Source organism: Henckelia pumila, chromosome 4 (assembly GCF_033568475.1).
Source record: "Henckelia pumila isolate YLH828 chromosome 4, ASM3356847v2, whole genome shotgun sequence".
Classification (NCBI taxonomy): Eukaryota; Viridiplantae; Streptophyta; class Magnoliopsida; order Lamiales; family Gesneriaceae; genus Henckelia; species Henckelia pumila.
In genome coordinates this window covers 194,965,663-194,982,807 of record NC_133123.1, presented here as the reverse complement: position 1 = coordinate 194,982,807, position 17,145 = coordinate 194,965,663, and the positions used below count along the sequence as shown (strand labels likewise).

Below are 17,145 nucleotides of genomic sequence, written 5' to 3'. Positions count from 1 at the left end.
AAAAAGGGCGCTTCTGCCCGCTGAAAACAAGATTGGCTCAAGATGAATGCATAACAGAAACATAAAACATAAGCCATTTAACAAAAGCCAAAACAATCAAACAAAACACAAGTTCCTCATGCTAGAACAAGTGTAGATGCAATTACGTGATTTCAAAAGGGAAAACTCGAGAACCACAGTCCCGAGTATGCTATCCCGCTACGATGACTGCTTTTACCTTTCAATACAGTAGCTTCCAACTCTGGATATGCTACAAAAGAGACTGTATCAACAACTATACAATCTAACAACAACAAGGCAATGGTTCAAGGAAATGCTCTATACCGTTCTTCGTTCAAATCTCGAAAACGATCAAACAGCTGCTAACTCTGGGCTTGATACCTCCAAACGAATCTGTATGGAGACAAATGAATGATCAATAACCAAGATCAACTTATAAGCCAAGTTCCAACAACTCAAAAACGGTTCAAAATCTCCAAAACTCAAACCGATGGCATAACGACTATAAACTGAACAAACCGGCAACGCAGACAGCAGTTCAATACCGATATCAACTCGACTCAATGCTAATACAACAACAACAAGGCAAACCCAACACATCTCAAAACTCACATTTTTTAAAATAGCTTCCAAAAATCATAACAATTCCGAACGTCGCTCTATTTCAAAACCGACAGATAATAAACGATCAGAACTCCGTCAAGAACAACATACTCGAATCTAGAACGATTCTAACAACATCCAAAAACTAGAATGTATCGGATCGAAGAAGAACTTACGATAAAACAGAGCTCTCACTGCAGTGATCGATAATCTGCCTTCAAAAATAAATTCCAACGGCCGGATCGAGCTCGGACTGAAATCTAGGAGCTTGGGAGAAAGCTTGGGGCGTTTCAATGGAGTCTCTCGGTTGAGAGGAGGAGGAGGAATTCTTTCAAAAGTCAAAACAAGTGTAGATAATATATTAAATCCCCTATTTGCGTTTTAGTCCCTGAAATTTCCAAAATTTGCAAAAAGGACCCTGATCAAAATCAAACCGGCTCGAGAACTCTGTAATCTCTGATTAACTCAAATAAACTCATTTAAGATAAAAACGGGGCGTTACAATTCTCCCCCACTAAGAAGAGATTTTGTCCTCGAAATCAATGAGAACCACAACTCATAAGATAGAATAAAGAACTAAAGACAGTAAGAAGAACTCACGTCATCTGAATAACTCCGGAAATCGCTGTCTCATGCCAGACTCTGTCTCCCAAGTCGCTTCCTCGACGCCGTGACGGCTCCACTGCACTTTCACTAACGGGATCGACTTGGTTCTGAGTTGCTTTTCTTTCCGATCAAGGATCTGAATCGGTCGTTCAAAGTAGCTCAGAGTCTCGTCTAACTCGGCTTTGTCAGGCTGAAGGATATGATAAGGATCTGGATGATACTTTCGCAACATAGAGACGTGAAAACGTAGTGAATACTAGATAAGGATGGAGAAAGTGCAAGTCTGTAGGCAAGATCGCCTATCTTCTCGAGAATCTCGTACGGACTGATGAATCTTGGAGATAACTTTTCTCTCTTACCGAATCTAACGGTGCCTCTGAAAGGAGAAATCTTAAGGAAAACACGGTCTCCCTGTTCAAAACTCAGAGGTCGACGTCTGACATTCGCATACTTTGCCTGTCTATCTTGAGCTGTCTTCATTCTGGTCTGAATGATCTTAACCTGCTCTGCCATATCTCTAAGCATATCCGGTCCCACATCTGGTGACTCGGACAAGTCATTCCAAAACAACGGAGATCTGCATTTCTTACCGTACAATGCCTCAAAAGGTGCCATACCGATACTCGCTTGGAAGCTGTTGTTGTAAGAAAACTCGACAAGAGGCAAAGAATCCTGCCAGCTAGTGCCAAAGTATATCACTACCGCTCGCAGCATATCCTCTAACGTCTGGATAGTCCGCTCTGACTGTCCATCGGTCTGAGGATGATAAGCTGTACTCAGATGCAATCGAGTACCAAGTGCCCCCTGAAGACTGTGCCAGAAGTGAGAAGTGAATCTAGGGTCTCTGTCTGAAACGATCGACTTCGGCACACCATGCAATCTCACAACATTGCTAACATACAACTCAGCCATCTGATCATGACGATACGTCATCCTGTATGGAATAAAACACGCAGATTTCGTCAATTGGTCGATCACTACCCAAATGGAATCGCATCCTCGAACGGATCGTGGTAGCTTCGTGACAAAATCCATAGAAATGTGATCTCATTTCCATTCAGGAACAGATAAGCTGTGCAATAGACCACCTGGTCGCTTCCGCTCTGCTTTCACTTGTTGACAGTTCAAACACCGAGATACAAATCTCGCAACATCGCTCTTTATTCTCTTCCACCAGAACTGACTCTTCAGATCGTTGTACATCTTACGACCTCCAGGATGAACACTGAACCGACTGCAATGAGCCTCTCGGAGAATACGCTGTCTCAACTCTGAAATATCAGGCACAACAATACGGTTATTCACAAACAAGACGTCATCTCTAACCTGGAATTCTGACTGATGCCCAGATCTGACTTTCTCTACTGAAACCTGAATGCTCGGCTCAGACTTCTGTGCTTCTCTGATTGCAATAAACAACTCCGGTTCGGCTTGAATAGAAAATACTCTGATAGTCTCCCTATCTGTTTCAAACTCTAAACCAGAAGTGCAACAATCATCGATCAACTGAGAAACACCAATAGTAGAAAGAGATAAAGAACAAAGCTTTCGGCTCAACGCATCTGCAACTGCATTCGACTTCCCCGGATAATACTTGATCTCACAGTCAAAATCTTTCAACAGATCTATCCACCTTCTCTGTCTCATATTCAGCTCTGCCTGAGAAAACAAGTACTTAAGACTCTTATGATCAGAAAAGATCTCGAAGGACTCACCATAAAGATAGTGACGCCAGATCTTCAAAGCAAAGACGATCGCAGCTAGTTCAAGATCATGGACCGGATAACGAGTCTCGTGCGGTTTTAGTTGCCTCGATGCATACGCCACCACATGCTTATGCTGCATAAGAACACAACCCAAGCCTTGGTTAAAAGCATCACAATAGACTGTGAAACCTCCAGTACCCTTCGGAATAGAAAGAATTGGAGCACTAGTCAGTCTCCTCTTCAGATCAACAAAGCTAGCCTCACAATCTGAAGTCCAAACAAAAGGCGCATTCTTCTGAGTCAGCTGGGTAATTGGCTTGGCAATAGACGAGAAACCCTCGATGAAACGTCGGTAATAACCAGCTAAACCCATGAAGCTTCGGATCTCCAGCACTGAAGTAGGTCTAGGCCAATTCATAACCGCTTCAATCTTGCTGGGATCGACAGAAATCCCATCTTCAGAAATAATATGACCGAAAAAGACAACTCGATCTAACCAGAATTCACACTTAGAAAGCTTGGCAAACAACTGCTCAACTCGCAAAATCTGCAGTACGGTCCTCAAGTGCTCTGCATGGTCAGTACGGTTCTTCGAGTAGATAAGAATATCATCGATAAAGATAATGACGAACTCATCTAAATAACGCTGAAAGATACGGTTCATCAAACCCATAAAAACCGCTGGGGCGTTAGTCAAACCGAACGGCATGACTATAAACTCAAAGTGACCATACCTCGTCCTGAATGTGGTCTTAGGAACGTCTTCCTCTCGCACTCTCAACTGGTGATAACCTGACCTCAGATCAATCTTAGAGTAGACAGAAGAACCCTGCAGCTGATCAAACAAGTCATCTATTTGGGGTAAAGGATACCTGTTCTTAACTGTAGCCTGATTCAATTGACGGTAGTCGATACAGAGCCGCATAGAACCATCCTTCTTCCGAACGAATAGAACAGGAGCACCCCAAGGCGATACACTAGGTCTGATGTATCCCTTGGCAATCAAATCCTCAAGCTGCTCCTTCAACTCTCTCAATTCAACAAGTGCCATACGATAAGGAGCTTTTGAAATAGGTTGAGTACCTGGCACTAAGTCAATGCTGAATTCGATTTCTCGAATAGGCGGCAATCCAGGAACATCTTCCGGGAACACATCCGCAAATTCTCTAACCACTGGTAAATCTACCAAAGCTGGGCTAGATTTCAGTACATCAACTGCATACACCAAAAATCCTTCTGCACCTTTCTGTAGCAAACGAGTCATAGATAACACTGAAATCAAAGGAATTCTAGATCGAGATCCCTTACCAAAGAATTTCCACTCGTCTGCCATTTCCGGTCTGAACCTGACAACTTTCTGGAAACAATCGACTGTCGCCCTGTACTTGGTTAAAGAATCTATCCCGACAATACAATCAAAATTTGACAGTCCAAGTACAATACAGTCGAATTCTAACAAATTTCCTTCAAAACACAGTTCACAGTTCCTGAATAATCTGACAGAAACAATTCCTCCACCCAAAGGTGAAGTAACAGCTACTACTGTAGGCAACAATTCAGTTGGCAAAGCATGCAATAATACGAATTTCTCAGAGATAAAAGAATGGGAAGCACCCGTATCTATCAAGACATGAGCAGAATAACCGAAAATCGAACAGTTACCTGCTATAACATCGTCAGGTGCTGCTTGAGCCTGATCCTCTGTCAGAGCAAAGACTCGTGCTTATTGTCTCGGAGGCTGATTTGCACTGGTACTACCTCCTTGTCTGTTCTGCTGCTGAGGCTGGAAAGAGTGCACTGCAGAAGACTGCCTCTCAGGCTGAGCTGCAGGTCTAGACGAACTCCCACTCTGAGCTCTATCTCTATTACGCTGAGGGCACACCTTAGAGAAGTGTCCCGGTTGCTGACATGTGTTACAATTGCCGAAGACTCCCACACACTGATCCGGTGAGTGCCTTCCTCCACACTTGCTGCAGTACAAGGATGATGACCCAGAACTCGGTCCTGAACTGAATTGCTTCAAACCACTGGAACTGGACGAACTGTTCCCCTGCCTCTTGAACTGTTTACCTCTTGCCTTGTACTGATCCTTTCTGTTTCCCCCACTGTTACCACCTTCATACCTCTGCTGCTGGTTCTGATGCTGAGGTGGCTGATTCTGGTACTGAGATGGTTGGTTCTGATGCTGCCTCTGCTGCTGAGGTGCCCCCTGATTACCTCTTTGCCTCCACAAGCCTGCTTCTGCTCCCTTTGCGTAATTCATGGCATCCGCAAAGTTGCTAGGCCTGTTGGTGTTAACCAACGTGAAGACATCGGGGTTCAACCCGTTGATGAACTGATCTACCTTAGCTTCTTCATCTCCGGCAATTAGCGGTGCAAAACGCAACAGACTATCGAACTTAGCCACATACTCTTCAATGTTCAGATTCCCTTGCTTCAGATTTGCAAACTCTGCTCCCTTATCCTTACGATACGAGATAGGGAAAAACTGCTTATAAAACTCAGATTTAAAAAGAGTCCAAGTAATCTCTGTACCTCTACTCTCAAATGCTTTCTTTGTCATGATCCACCAGCTCTTAGCACCACCACGCAGCTGATGAATTACTAACCTGATTCGGCGGTCATCTGTGTAGTCAATGGAATCAAACAACTGATCCATATCATCCAACCAACTTTCACAGTCAACTGGATTTTCAGAACCCATCAACAACGGCGGATTGAACGACTGAAACCTCTTCAGCAAGGTTTCCATAGGAGTCGCTGAAGCATCCAACTGATCAACCTCAGTGCTAGCTTGCTCAGTCGCAGGGATAACTGGCGGTGTGTTTCTGTTTATCACTCGACGAGGACCCATCTGATAATCAAAGGTTAGGACACGAGATATCTCAATCGCTACAATCAGTGCCCTTACAACCGCTTGGAATACCGGATACCAGTCGATAACAGAAACAGTTATATTTCAAGTAGATCATGCTTTATAAATTAAATCACATAATCATGTAATTCAATAATTCTCAATAATAAAGCATGCTCGCATGGAATTAAGTACATAGTTAAAATAATTCAAACACATGCGAGGAGCCAATACACGCAGACTCGATCTACTCGCTCACTCTAGTTCGACCAAGAATCTTAACTCTCTGATACCACTTAATGTGAGACCTCGGTTCTAAACATCTAATTAAGGAGTAAACAATAATTAAGCATCCAAGATCTAAGAACTAAAAGCAAAGCAAAGAAAAAAAAAATTTCTTTTGAAAGAGGGCCGCGCTCGGGCGGCCAAAAACCGCCGCTCGAGCGCGCCCTGGACAGAGGCGCTACTGGTCTCGGGGTGGGGTGCGCTCAGGCTGCTAAAAATTGCAGCTCGGGCGCCCCCTACAGCAGAAACAGAACAGCAGAAAACATGCTTGCAACTCCATCTAAAACTATTCCAATGCAATCCAAATCAACACATACATTATAAATGTAGTTCCTCCGATTAATACCTGAAGTTCTAGAGTTTAACAACTACTCCAAAATAGAACATGCCATGATAACAACACGGTAAAGCTTGCATGTCAAAACAACAGAATAACGAAGTTCGATATCTAAACATGTTCTAACAACACTAAGTAGACATGCTGACACGACTTCTAAACCGAGTCTCACTGCTACAACTTTCTCTCGGAGCTAACCATGCCTCTTCTAACTTGATCCTGCCCCACCTGTTGCCAAGTACACATACAAAACAAAGCAACAGCCGGAAAACCAGTGAGAATGATAATCCCAGTAAAAGCAACATATCAAATAATGGATATACAACATGCTATCAAACATCATATTCAAGTCCAAGCTAAATATATGCATGTCTTTAAAACCAAGATATCGATTCTGATAATCAAGGGAGTGCTGCTCTGCTTTTGGGATCCCGAGGATGAGATCACGTAACGACTCACCGACTCTCCCAATCAAGGTGGTGCCACGCATCCCACTCCTCTAGACTTTGAGCAACCATAATGAGTATGCTAGCACTAGGCGAAATACTACAACCTAGGCCACTCAATCATAGTTCCCAAACGTCTAAACAAAAAGGGCGGTTCTGCCCGCTGAAAACAAGATTGGCTCAATACCGTTCTTTGTTCAAATCTCGAAAACGATCAAACAGCTGCTAACTCTGGGCTTGATACCTCCAAACGAATCTGTACGGAGACAAATGAATGATCAATAACCAAGATCAACTTATAAGCCAAGTTCCAACAACTCAAAAACGGTTCAAAATCCCCAAAACTCAAACCGATGGCATAACGGCTATAAACTGAACAAACCGGCAACGCAGACAGCAGTTCAATACCGATATCAACTCGACTCAATGCTAATACAACAACAACAAGACAAACCCAACACATCTCAAAACTCACATTTTCGAAAATAGCTTCCAAAAATCATAACAATTCCGAACGTCGCTCTATTTCAAAACCGACAGATAATAAACGATCAGAACTCTGTCAAGAACAACATACTCGAATCTAGAACGATTCTAACAACATCCAAAAACTATAATGTATCGGATCGAAGAAGAACTTACGATAAAACAGAGCTCTCACTGTAGTGATCGATAATCTGCCTTCAGAAATAAATTCCAACGGCCGGATCGAGCTCGGACTGAAATCTAGGAGCTTGGGAGAAAGCTTGGGGCGTTTCAATGGAGTCTCTCGGTTGAGAGGGGGAGGAGGAATGCTTTCAAAATTCAAAACAAGTGTAGATAATATATTAAATCCCCTATTTGCGTTTTAGTCCCTAAAATTTCCAAAATTTGCAAAAAGGACCCTGATCAAAATCAAACCGGCTCGAGAACTCTGTAATCTCTGATTAACTCAAATAAACTCATTTAAGATAAAAACGGGGTGTTACAGTTCTGCTCGTGGGCCTTTAGCTGTTTCGATGAATAGCCAATCATTATGTCACACTGCATAAGAACGGAGCCTAAGCCCATCTTAGACGCATCCATGAAGAGAAAAAAATCCTCATGATCCACTGGCATCGCCAAGACTAGCGTGGAAGTAAGAGCCTCGTTCAACCGGTCGAAGCTCCTCTAACACTCGGGACTCCAAACATACTTCGCATTCTTCTTGGTCAAAGCTGTCAAGGGCAATGAAATGGAAGAGAATCCTTTGATGAACTTCCGATAATACCCCGCTAGACCCAAGAAACTGTGAATCTCTAATGCATTCTTTGGAATCCCTCAACTCTGTATGGCCTCAGCCTTAGACGGATCAACTTCTATCCCGTCTCTAGAAATGATGTGGCCTAGAAAAGCCACGTGATCAAGCCAAAACTCGCACTTGCTGAACATGGCATACAACTGCTGCCCTCTCAGAATCTGTAAAGAGGTGTGCAAGTGCTGTCTATGCTCCTCTAAACTCCTGTAGTAGATCAAGATGTCATCAATAAAGACAATAATAAACTGATCAAGATACGGCCGAAATAACGGTTTATGAGATCCATGAAAATCGCTGGAGCGTTTGTCAAGCCGAACGACATCACCATGAACTCATAATGGCCATAACGTGTCCGAAATGTAGTCTTGGACACATCCTCCTCCCTTACCTGAAACTGATGGTACCCAGATCGCAGATCGATATTGAAAAATACCTAAGCTTCTTGCAATTGATCAAATAGATCTTCTATCTCGGTAGTGGATACTTTTTTTGTGACACGGTTCAGTTCTCGATAATCAATGAATAGTCTCATACTGCCATCTTTATTCTTCACGGACAAAACTGGTGCACCCCAAGGTGAGAAACTAGGGCGAATGAAGCCCTTCACCAGTGACTTCTGAGTTTTCTCCTTCAGCTCTTTCATCTCGGTAGGAGCGAGATGATACGGTGCCTTAAATATACGCACGGTACCAGGTAGTAACTCAATGCTGAACTCAACCTCTCGGACTAGAGGAATTCCGGCTACATCATCCGCAAAGACATCTGGGAAGTCGCGTACAATTTATACATCCTCAACAGAAGTAGTAGACGGCTCTGCCACTGCAACCACACTAGCAAGAAATCCCTGGAAATCCTTACGTAATAACTTCCCCGCACGTACCCAAGAGATGACGTGTTGAATATTGCTGCTCTGGGCTACATAGAAGATAATTGGATCTCCACTCGTAGGGTTTACTGATATTGTTCTCTTCCAAAATTCGATCGAAGCTCCATTGACTGTCAACCAGTCCATACCTAGAATAAGATCAAATCCTGGCATCGGCAATACAACTAGATCGGCTCTTAATGTATGCCCCTGTAGCTCCAACTCTAACCCACTGAGCATGATGGTGGTGTATAGAACCTCACCAGATGGTACGGTAATATCATAACCCGTACTAGATACCTCGGGTATAATTCCTACCCGATCAATAAACGACTGAGAGATAAAAGAAAGCGTAGCTCCAGAATCTAGCAACGCAAATGTAGCTATACATCTAATGCGAATTTTCCCTGCACGCAGAAGATTTCCCAACAGATATAGACTATAATTCTAGAGCAATAATTTCAAACCATAGCATCTAAAATCCGAACCTAAGCATGCTAAATTCACAAATTTCAAAAATTCTACCTAGTCCTGCTCATGCATTTCGAAAACAACAAGTACAAGTAGTCAAGTAGTTACTCATGCAAATCTTAATTAAAACATTCTATTTGCTGAATTTTAAGGACATACATTAATATTACCCGTGATGAGAGAAGTATCAGGGTCTGTCTCCTCTGCCTGCATCACCAATAAATGCCCCGTGGTTTGCTTCTTCTTGGGGAAGTTTCTTGAAATATGTCCCAGCTCCTTGCAATGATAGAACTTGTCCGAACCAACCATACACTGTCCTGATGAGGTTTCTGACACTCCTTACAGAAAGGTATCCCTCCAGTGTTAGCGGCAACTGCCCCCTGCTGCTGCTGTCTCGGATGGCCCTGTGGCCTCTACTATTTTTTCAGAGGAATTGGTCCCTTAGACGGTCCAATAAATGGCTTCTTTTATAGCTTCTGCAAAGACTGTCATCTAGATGGCTGCTGAATCTGTCTCTTCCTTTGGTAATCAGCGTGCATCTCGTTACTCCCCTTCTTATACTGATAAGCTCTGTTCACTGATGCTTTATAAGTAGTCACGTCCGCATGTACACATCATGCTTGATGTCTTACCTCAATCCATCAGTAAAAATCGCAGCCTCTCTTTCTCCACTGTAGCAATCATGGGCACAAAGTGATACCCACGCTCAAACTGTCTCACAAAATCTGCCACAATCATGTCTCCTTGTCAGAGACTCATGAAGTCATGTATCAACTGGCCACGTGCATCCTCCGTGAAGTACTTTTCAAAGAAGGCTATCTTGAAATCCTTCCACGACATCCTATCCAGATCCAAACCAATCACTGCAACCTCCCACCAAAGAGCTACATTATCCTTCAGCATGTAGATGGCACATCTAACCTGATCAGCATCCTGAAACCCCATGTAAGCAAAGATAGTCTCTAACGAACAAATCCACTACTCAGCAACGAGTGGGTCAGTAATTCCCTTGTACTCCTTCGGTCCCTGCTTGCGGAACCTCTCAGCAACATCCTCCTCATGCAACTTCCTAGGCTGCCCGGTCTGATGCTCGAGTAGCCTAGTAATACCAGCTAACATGTCCACACTGGCTCTCTCAAATGGTGTGAGTGGTGGAGGTGGAGGTGGCTCCTGATTATCTCCATCACGAACAACACGTCTCGGAGGAATACTGCAATTTCCATAAATCTCTCACGTAACCAAAATGAATAACTAAGTATCTTAACTTAAAGTTCTTATAACATAAATTAGTGAAACATAATTCATGTGTCCCATACGTAAACATATAATTTAAAAGAATTTAAAACTCACAAACTGACAGTGCAACTTCTGAGCTCCACTTAGCAGACTAGTTGACCCTCGAAAGACCATGCTATGATACCAACTGAAACGACCCGTACTTAAATCTTTTTTAAAAATATTTTACTTTAAAATAGTGATGCTACATATACGCCCATACATATAAGTATCTATACTTAAAATAGTTTTCCATAAAATATAATATATAATATATATACGTTTGCATGCAATTAAATACAATATTCAAACATCACTAAAAATCCCATTCATGCAAGCTTTATAACGTAAATAAGAAAATCATAGTTCATCTTCAAATCTCATGCGTACGTCCAAAATCTCAAAACCATGCAAATCAATAAAAATAGTAATCATGTGCGTACTGTTGAGTCGTAAACATAAAAATAATCATAATATTAATACGTAACATAAATAGGGCATGTCATAATTGTAAAATCATTAGTGTGAGTCATATCAGTGATGTGTGACCATTAAATATTAGCGATTGATCAATCTATAAAACCAACGGACGTGGCGGCGAGGTTCACCAAACCTTAAACTGTGGATTTCATTTGCCTCTATGCTGCCTGACCGCTAAATTCGGTATTAACTAGCAAGTGCACTAGGTCAGGTAATAGTAACTGGACAATGAGTTCAAGTATCGATCCCACAGGGACTGTAGTCAATTTTCAAGATTTAATTATTTAACTTAATCTAGACAAAATAATAATAAAAAAAGAGTGATAAGAATTAAATAAAAATTAAATTGTTAAAAATAATAAGAATTTAAAATAAAAAAAAGAATAAATTTAATTAAAATAAGACAACCAAGACACACGCAGGTACCGAACAAATCATTTAACATATAGTCAATTCAGGACTCAAATTACGGTGAATTCTCCTAACTTGTTTAAAGGTCTATTTCTAGAATAATTAAACTTATTCAATATTGACGGACCAATCTTTCATAATTTAAATCAAATTCAAATGCATTGAGAATCTTGAGAATTCAGTTTGCACCTAAAACCGCACAATAAAATCGAATACTATTTCTAGTCAATTTAACCTCGTGTTGATTTATGGAGTGATCGAAATCAATTCCTCCTCTGTCGACTTAGAATCGATTAACATGAAAAAAAACAATTGGCCAGATTATTAACAAGACAAATTTTAATCCAAAAACCAATAATAAAAAACCAAATCTGAAAAATTCCAAACAAACATTCAATTTTTTTACATAAATTTGTTCGGCCCAATCACGTGGTCTTGGTTGAAAAAAAAACTAATCATTAGTTGAAAATATAATTCAAACAAAAGTTTTAATCAACAAAAATTAAGAAATAAAAGAGAAGAGAAGAAAATCTCCAAGCCTCTAGCCTCCTAGTCGCCTTCTCTCTGTATTGTGATGTCCGAAACCCTTCATCTGATGAAAAATGAACTATTATATGCCCCATATCTTCAAAATATTGATTCCTTCTCGAACAAGAATTTTCTAAAATTAGGATTCTGTACGCCATCTCGCTCGAGCGGTAGAAAATTCCCGCTCGAGCGGACAACTTTCTGTCCGGCAATTTTTTTCTTTGCCGCTCGAGCGGTAGAAAGTTACCACTCGAGCGGACAACTTTCTGCCCGAGATTTCTTTATGCAGAGATTATGCGCAGAAGCGCTATTTTCCCGCAATTGCGCTTCCCTAGTTTCTTCATGTTGCACAACTGCTCTTCTTCTTTAGCGCAATTGCGCTACATGTACAGCAATTGCTCCTCTTGTAGAGCAATTGCACCTATTGTAGAGAAATTTCTCTACTCTTCTCCAAGGCAAGCGCAATAGCGCTTTGCTTCTTCTTCAATCCATCTTCTTTCTTTCTTTTCTTTTCTTGTCCTGTGCCCAAAACTCCTTTAATTTCCCATTTTTCCTAAAAATAAACACAGGAGAGTGAAATGCATACGCATGAAATAAAACACATAAAAACACATAATAATATGAATGAATGCAAAATATACATAAAAATATAACGAAATAATGCACACAAAAATCACTTATCAACACCCCATACTTAAATCTTGTTCGCCCTCGAGCAAGACATATGACAAACAAACACAAAACACAAAAATAAAGTAGGAACGATTCATGGCAAGTAACAGCCTCAGAGAAGTTCTACATCAGCTTAAAAACACCCTCAACTCTCCACAATACACCTTCGATTTAGAGTGAACGTGTGTGTGTACAATATTATTCCAGCTAACGCAACTTAAAAAGAATCTGTTTTAAGACTGCTTAGCGACCTAATAACACATCAGTGCAAGATTCACTCGCATGCATCCATTCCTTCAACTACCTCTAACAAACACAACTTCCTTGAGATTATTTTTACGCACCATCGGATTTTGCACCCGATTTTCTTAAGCCCCATTAATTACCCGCAAACTTAGCTATAACTATGATAGGATTTGAATTTCAATCCCCTCATCTATAGCCTGGATGAAACAACAATCTCATTGAATCCGCAAACTTAATTTCAGACTAGACGATTAGGATTTCAATTCCTTGTCATTGACCTGGATGGAGCTGAATTTTTCAAAAATTTTCATCTATTTCAATTTTTCAAAAATTTTGGTGCGCCCAAAATCGTAAGTGCAATTGTTAGAGGATCATAGAATTCACAGGAAACAATTAAGATCACTAAATACCTAGTGTCGTGCAATGGTCAAACAGGCACAAACATCATCAATTTTATCGCTACACTTCACTAGTTTAACATAAGTGTTTAAAAGTATTCATGATTCAACCTACGGTTTTTCTTGTCAAGTCAAGAGAAAAAAAAAATTCACAAAAATAATAACTTCATATCATCATTGCCTCCGAATTATCATCCTACTCAACACTCATGCAAACAAAAACAAAACTGACACGAACTAGACAAAAAAAACTAAACGATTACGAATGCAACACAAACATAACAAAACACTGAAATAAACTAGTTTATTCCCCATACTTATCCAAAGCATTGCCCTCAATGCTTCAGAACAATGAACAAAATGCAAAACGAACAAATGTAAAACAAACATAAACACAAATAAAAAAAATAACACTCCCCTGGTTATAAAATCATCTGCTTTCTTCTCGACAAAATTAGTTGGGGCGATAGCAGCAGACTGGGTAAAATGGCAGGCATGGAAAACTGGCATGGGAAAGAAGCAAAAATCAAATAAAAATAAACATAAACCAAAAATAAAATAAAGAGAAAGGGAAAGAACATTGGGTTGCCTCCCAGTCAGCACTAAATTTATAGTCTATAGCCCGACTTTTCAGTAGCAGCCATCAAAGAGCGACTGCCACCCATAGTAAGAATCATATGACTCTACGTATGGGTTTTGATTCTCTACACCCTCAATCTTGGAGTGATATTGACATGGAAAGCTCGTCGGTCCAGCAATACTCGGTATGAACTTTTTCTTTTGAAAGGAGACTCCGAATCTAGGTTGAAGCTCATAGATGATGGAATACTGTGGAGTTGGCGTCAATGGCAAGAAAGAATCTTCTAATGTTGTACATGTAAAGTCCATTGACGAGGTCAAATCTTTCGCATTGAATATTTCCTCCTCCTCCACTGTCACTTCTGGCTCTTCTTCGCATGAAAATTCCTCAAATAAAATTTCCTCTTGATCTGGATCAATTACGGTTGCAGGATCACATTCCCATTCAAATTGATCAACATAAATCGCTTCATTCTCTTGGTTGATATCAGGAACGGATTGCATCAGAAGATTCATTTGTTCATCCAAGAAACTCAAAAAATTGATGTGAGTTTCTAAAAATTTCTGGTTGATCTCTGACTGTTTATTAATAATGTCCTGCAACTGATTCAAAAATTCTTCAGAGTATGCTTCATTCTCCACGTTATGCTCAAGAGGTTGCTTTGAAAACTTTTGGGTAGTGGGGTGTTGGAGGATATTGGTGACTCCAACCTTGCAGTGAAGGATCACAATGCCAATGGTAGTCGAAATCTGCCATATCATTTAACAAGTGCATCGTACTGTTGTAATCTCTGCTGAACAAGTGACTGCCAGTGGCCAAAGCTCCATAATCTACCCAACTTATTGTTGTTTCATCCAATCCACCATAGAAAATCTGAGTTAGCGTGTAGTTTGACAAATCATGGTGTCGAAATCTGTTTGCCAAATCATTGAATCTCCCCCAAGCAACATAGAATGGCTCCGAGTATTGCTCGCCAAACCTTGTGAACACATGTCGATGATCCATCTCCAAGCACCTCACAAGTAAAAAAAAAATTAATAATAAATAATAAATAAAAATAATAAAATTTATAGTCTCAAGCAAATAATCTATCATAATATTAACTAAATAGTCCCTGGCAAGGGTGCCAAAAACTTGATCGTTAAATTCGGTATCAACTAGCAAGTGAACTAGGTAGATTAATAGCAAGTGGACAATGAGTCCAAGTATCGATCCCACAAAGACTGTAGTCAATTCTCAAGATTTAATTATTTAACTTAATCTAGACAAAATAATAAAAAAAGACTGCTAAGAATTAAATAAAAATTCAATTATTAAAAATAATAAGAATTTAAAATAGAAGAATAATAAATTTAATAAAAATAAGACAACCAAGACACACGCAAGTACCGAACAAATCATGTAACATGTAGTCAATTCAGGACTCAAATTTAAATCTTAAATTACGGTGAATTCTCCTAACTTGTTTAAAGGTCTATTTTTAGAACAATTAAACCTATTCAAATATTGACGGATCAATCTTTCATAATTCAAATCAAATTCGAATGCATTGAGAATCTTGAGAATTCAGTTTGCACCTAAAACCGCACAATGAAATCGAATACTATTTTTAGTCAATTTAACCTCGTGTTGATTTATGGAGTGATCAAAATCAATTCATCCTCTGTAGACTTAGAATCTATTAACATGCAAGTAAACAATTGACCAGATTATTCACAAGACAAATTTGAATCCAAAAACCAATAATAAAAAACCAAATCTAAAAAATCCCAAAAAAACATTCAAGTTTTTTACATAAATTTGTTCGACCCAATCACCTGGTCTTGGTTGAAAGAAACTAATCAATAGTTGAAAATATAATTCAAACAAAAGTTTTAATCAACACAAATTAAGAAATAAAAGAGAAGAGAAGAAAAGAAAATCTCCAAGCCTCTAGCCTTCTAGCCGCCTTCTCTCTGTGTTGTGATGTTCGGAACCCTTCATCTGATGAAAAACGACCTATTTATATGACTCATATCTCCAAAATATTGATTCCTTCTCGAACAAGAATTTTCTAAAATTAGGATTCTATACGCCATCTTGCTCGAGCGGTAGAAAATTCCCGCTCGAGCGGACAACTTTCTGTTCGACACTTTTTTTTTTCGCCGCTCGAGCGGTAGAAAGTTACCGCTAGAGCGGGCAACTTTCTGCCTGAGATTTCTTTTACGCACAGATTATGCGTAGAAGCGCTATTTTCCCTCAATTGCACTTCCCTTGTTTCTTCATGTTGCGCAGCTGCTCTTCTTCTTTAGCGCAATTGCACTACATGTAGAGCAACTTCTCCTCTTGTAGAGCAATTGCTCTAGTCTTCTCCATGGCAAGCGCAATAGCGCTTTGCTTCTTCTTTCATTCTTTTCTTTTCTTGTCTTGTGCGCAAAACTCTTTTAATTTTTCATTTTTCTTGCAAATAAACACAGGAGAGTGAAATGCATACGAATGAAATAAAACACATAAAAAACACATAATAATATGAATGAATACAAAATAGACATAAAAATATCACGAAATAATGCACACAAAATTCACTTATCACTGCCACTTCACTAGCCCTTACCGCCGGATCCATAAGCCATGAACATAAGTGGAGAGGTCATCGGGCCCGATATCACGACTTCCAATCACATCAACTTCCCAAAATATTTTCTTTATATGCCCTTAATATTTCATAAAATAAATGCATGATTCATGATCTTAAAAATCATTTTTTTATCATTAAAAACTTGCCCGTAAATATATATTTAATTTATTTTTCATTAAAATCATATTTATATAAAAATAATATATATATATATATATATTAAATATACATTTACGGACTATTTTACATGTCACAGACTCGTTCGAGTTGCTGCCTGACCGGCTATTTCGGTATAAATAAATTCTACTGGCAAGCGAACCAAGTCAAATTATAATAAAGTGGACAAAAGTCCGGATGTCGAACCCAAAGGGACTGTAAAAGTATGATTACCAAATTATATTTATTTCTACTTAATCTAGACTAATTAAAAATAATGATTTCAGATTTTAGACTAAAGATTAAAATTGCAATAAAAATCAATTTAATTAA

At 39.7% G+C, this 17,145-nt stretch overlaps 1 protein-coding gene across 1 annotated transcript; it reads right to left on the bottom strand.

Moving 5' to 3' along the window:
* Window positions 1–8,546: 8,546 nt before the first annotated feature.
* Window positions 8,547–9,758, bottom strand: LOC140862529 (uncharacterized). The gene is made up of 3 exons (XM_073265557.1): window positions 9,620–9,758; window positions 9,128–9,385; window positions 8,547–8,875 (listed from the first exon to the last, which is right to left on the bottom strand). The coding sequence occupies exons 1-3, from the start codon at window positions 9,756–9,758 to the stop codon at window positions 8,547–8,549; spliced, it is 726 nt and encodes a 241-aa protein (XP_073121658.1).
* Window positions 9,759–17,145: the final 7,387 nt, after the last annotated feature.

Excerpts from the sequence above, each read along its gene's own strand:
- LOC140862529 (XM_073265557.1), bottom strand. The coding sequence starts at position 9,758 with ATGGTTGGTTCGGACAAGTTCTATCATTGCAAGGAGCTGGGACATATT. Across the intron at positions 9,386-9,619 it reads TGATACTTCTCTCATCACGG|GGAAAATTCGCATTAGATGT; the intron begins GTAATATTAATG and ends TTCTGCGTGCAG. Across the intron at positions 8,876-9,127 it reads AGGATTTGATCTTATTCTAG|ATGTCTTTGCGGATGATGTA; the intron begins GTATGGACTGGT and ends GCGACTTCCCAG.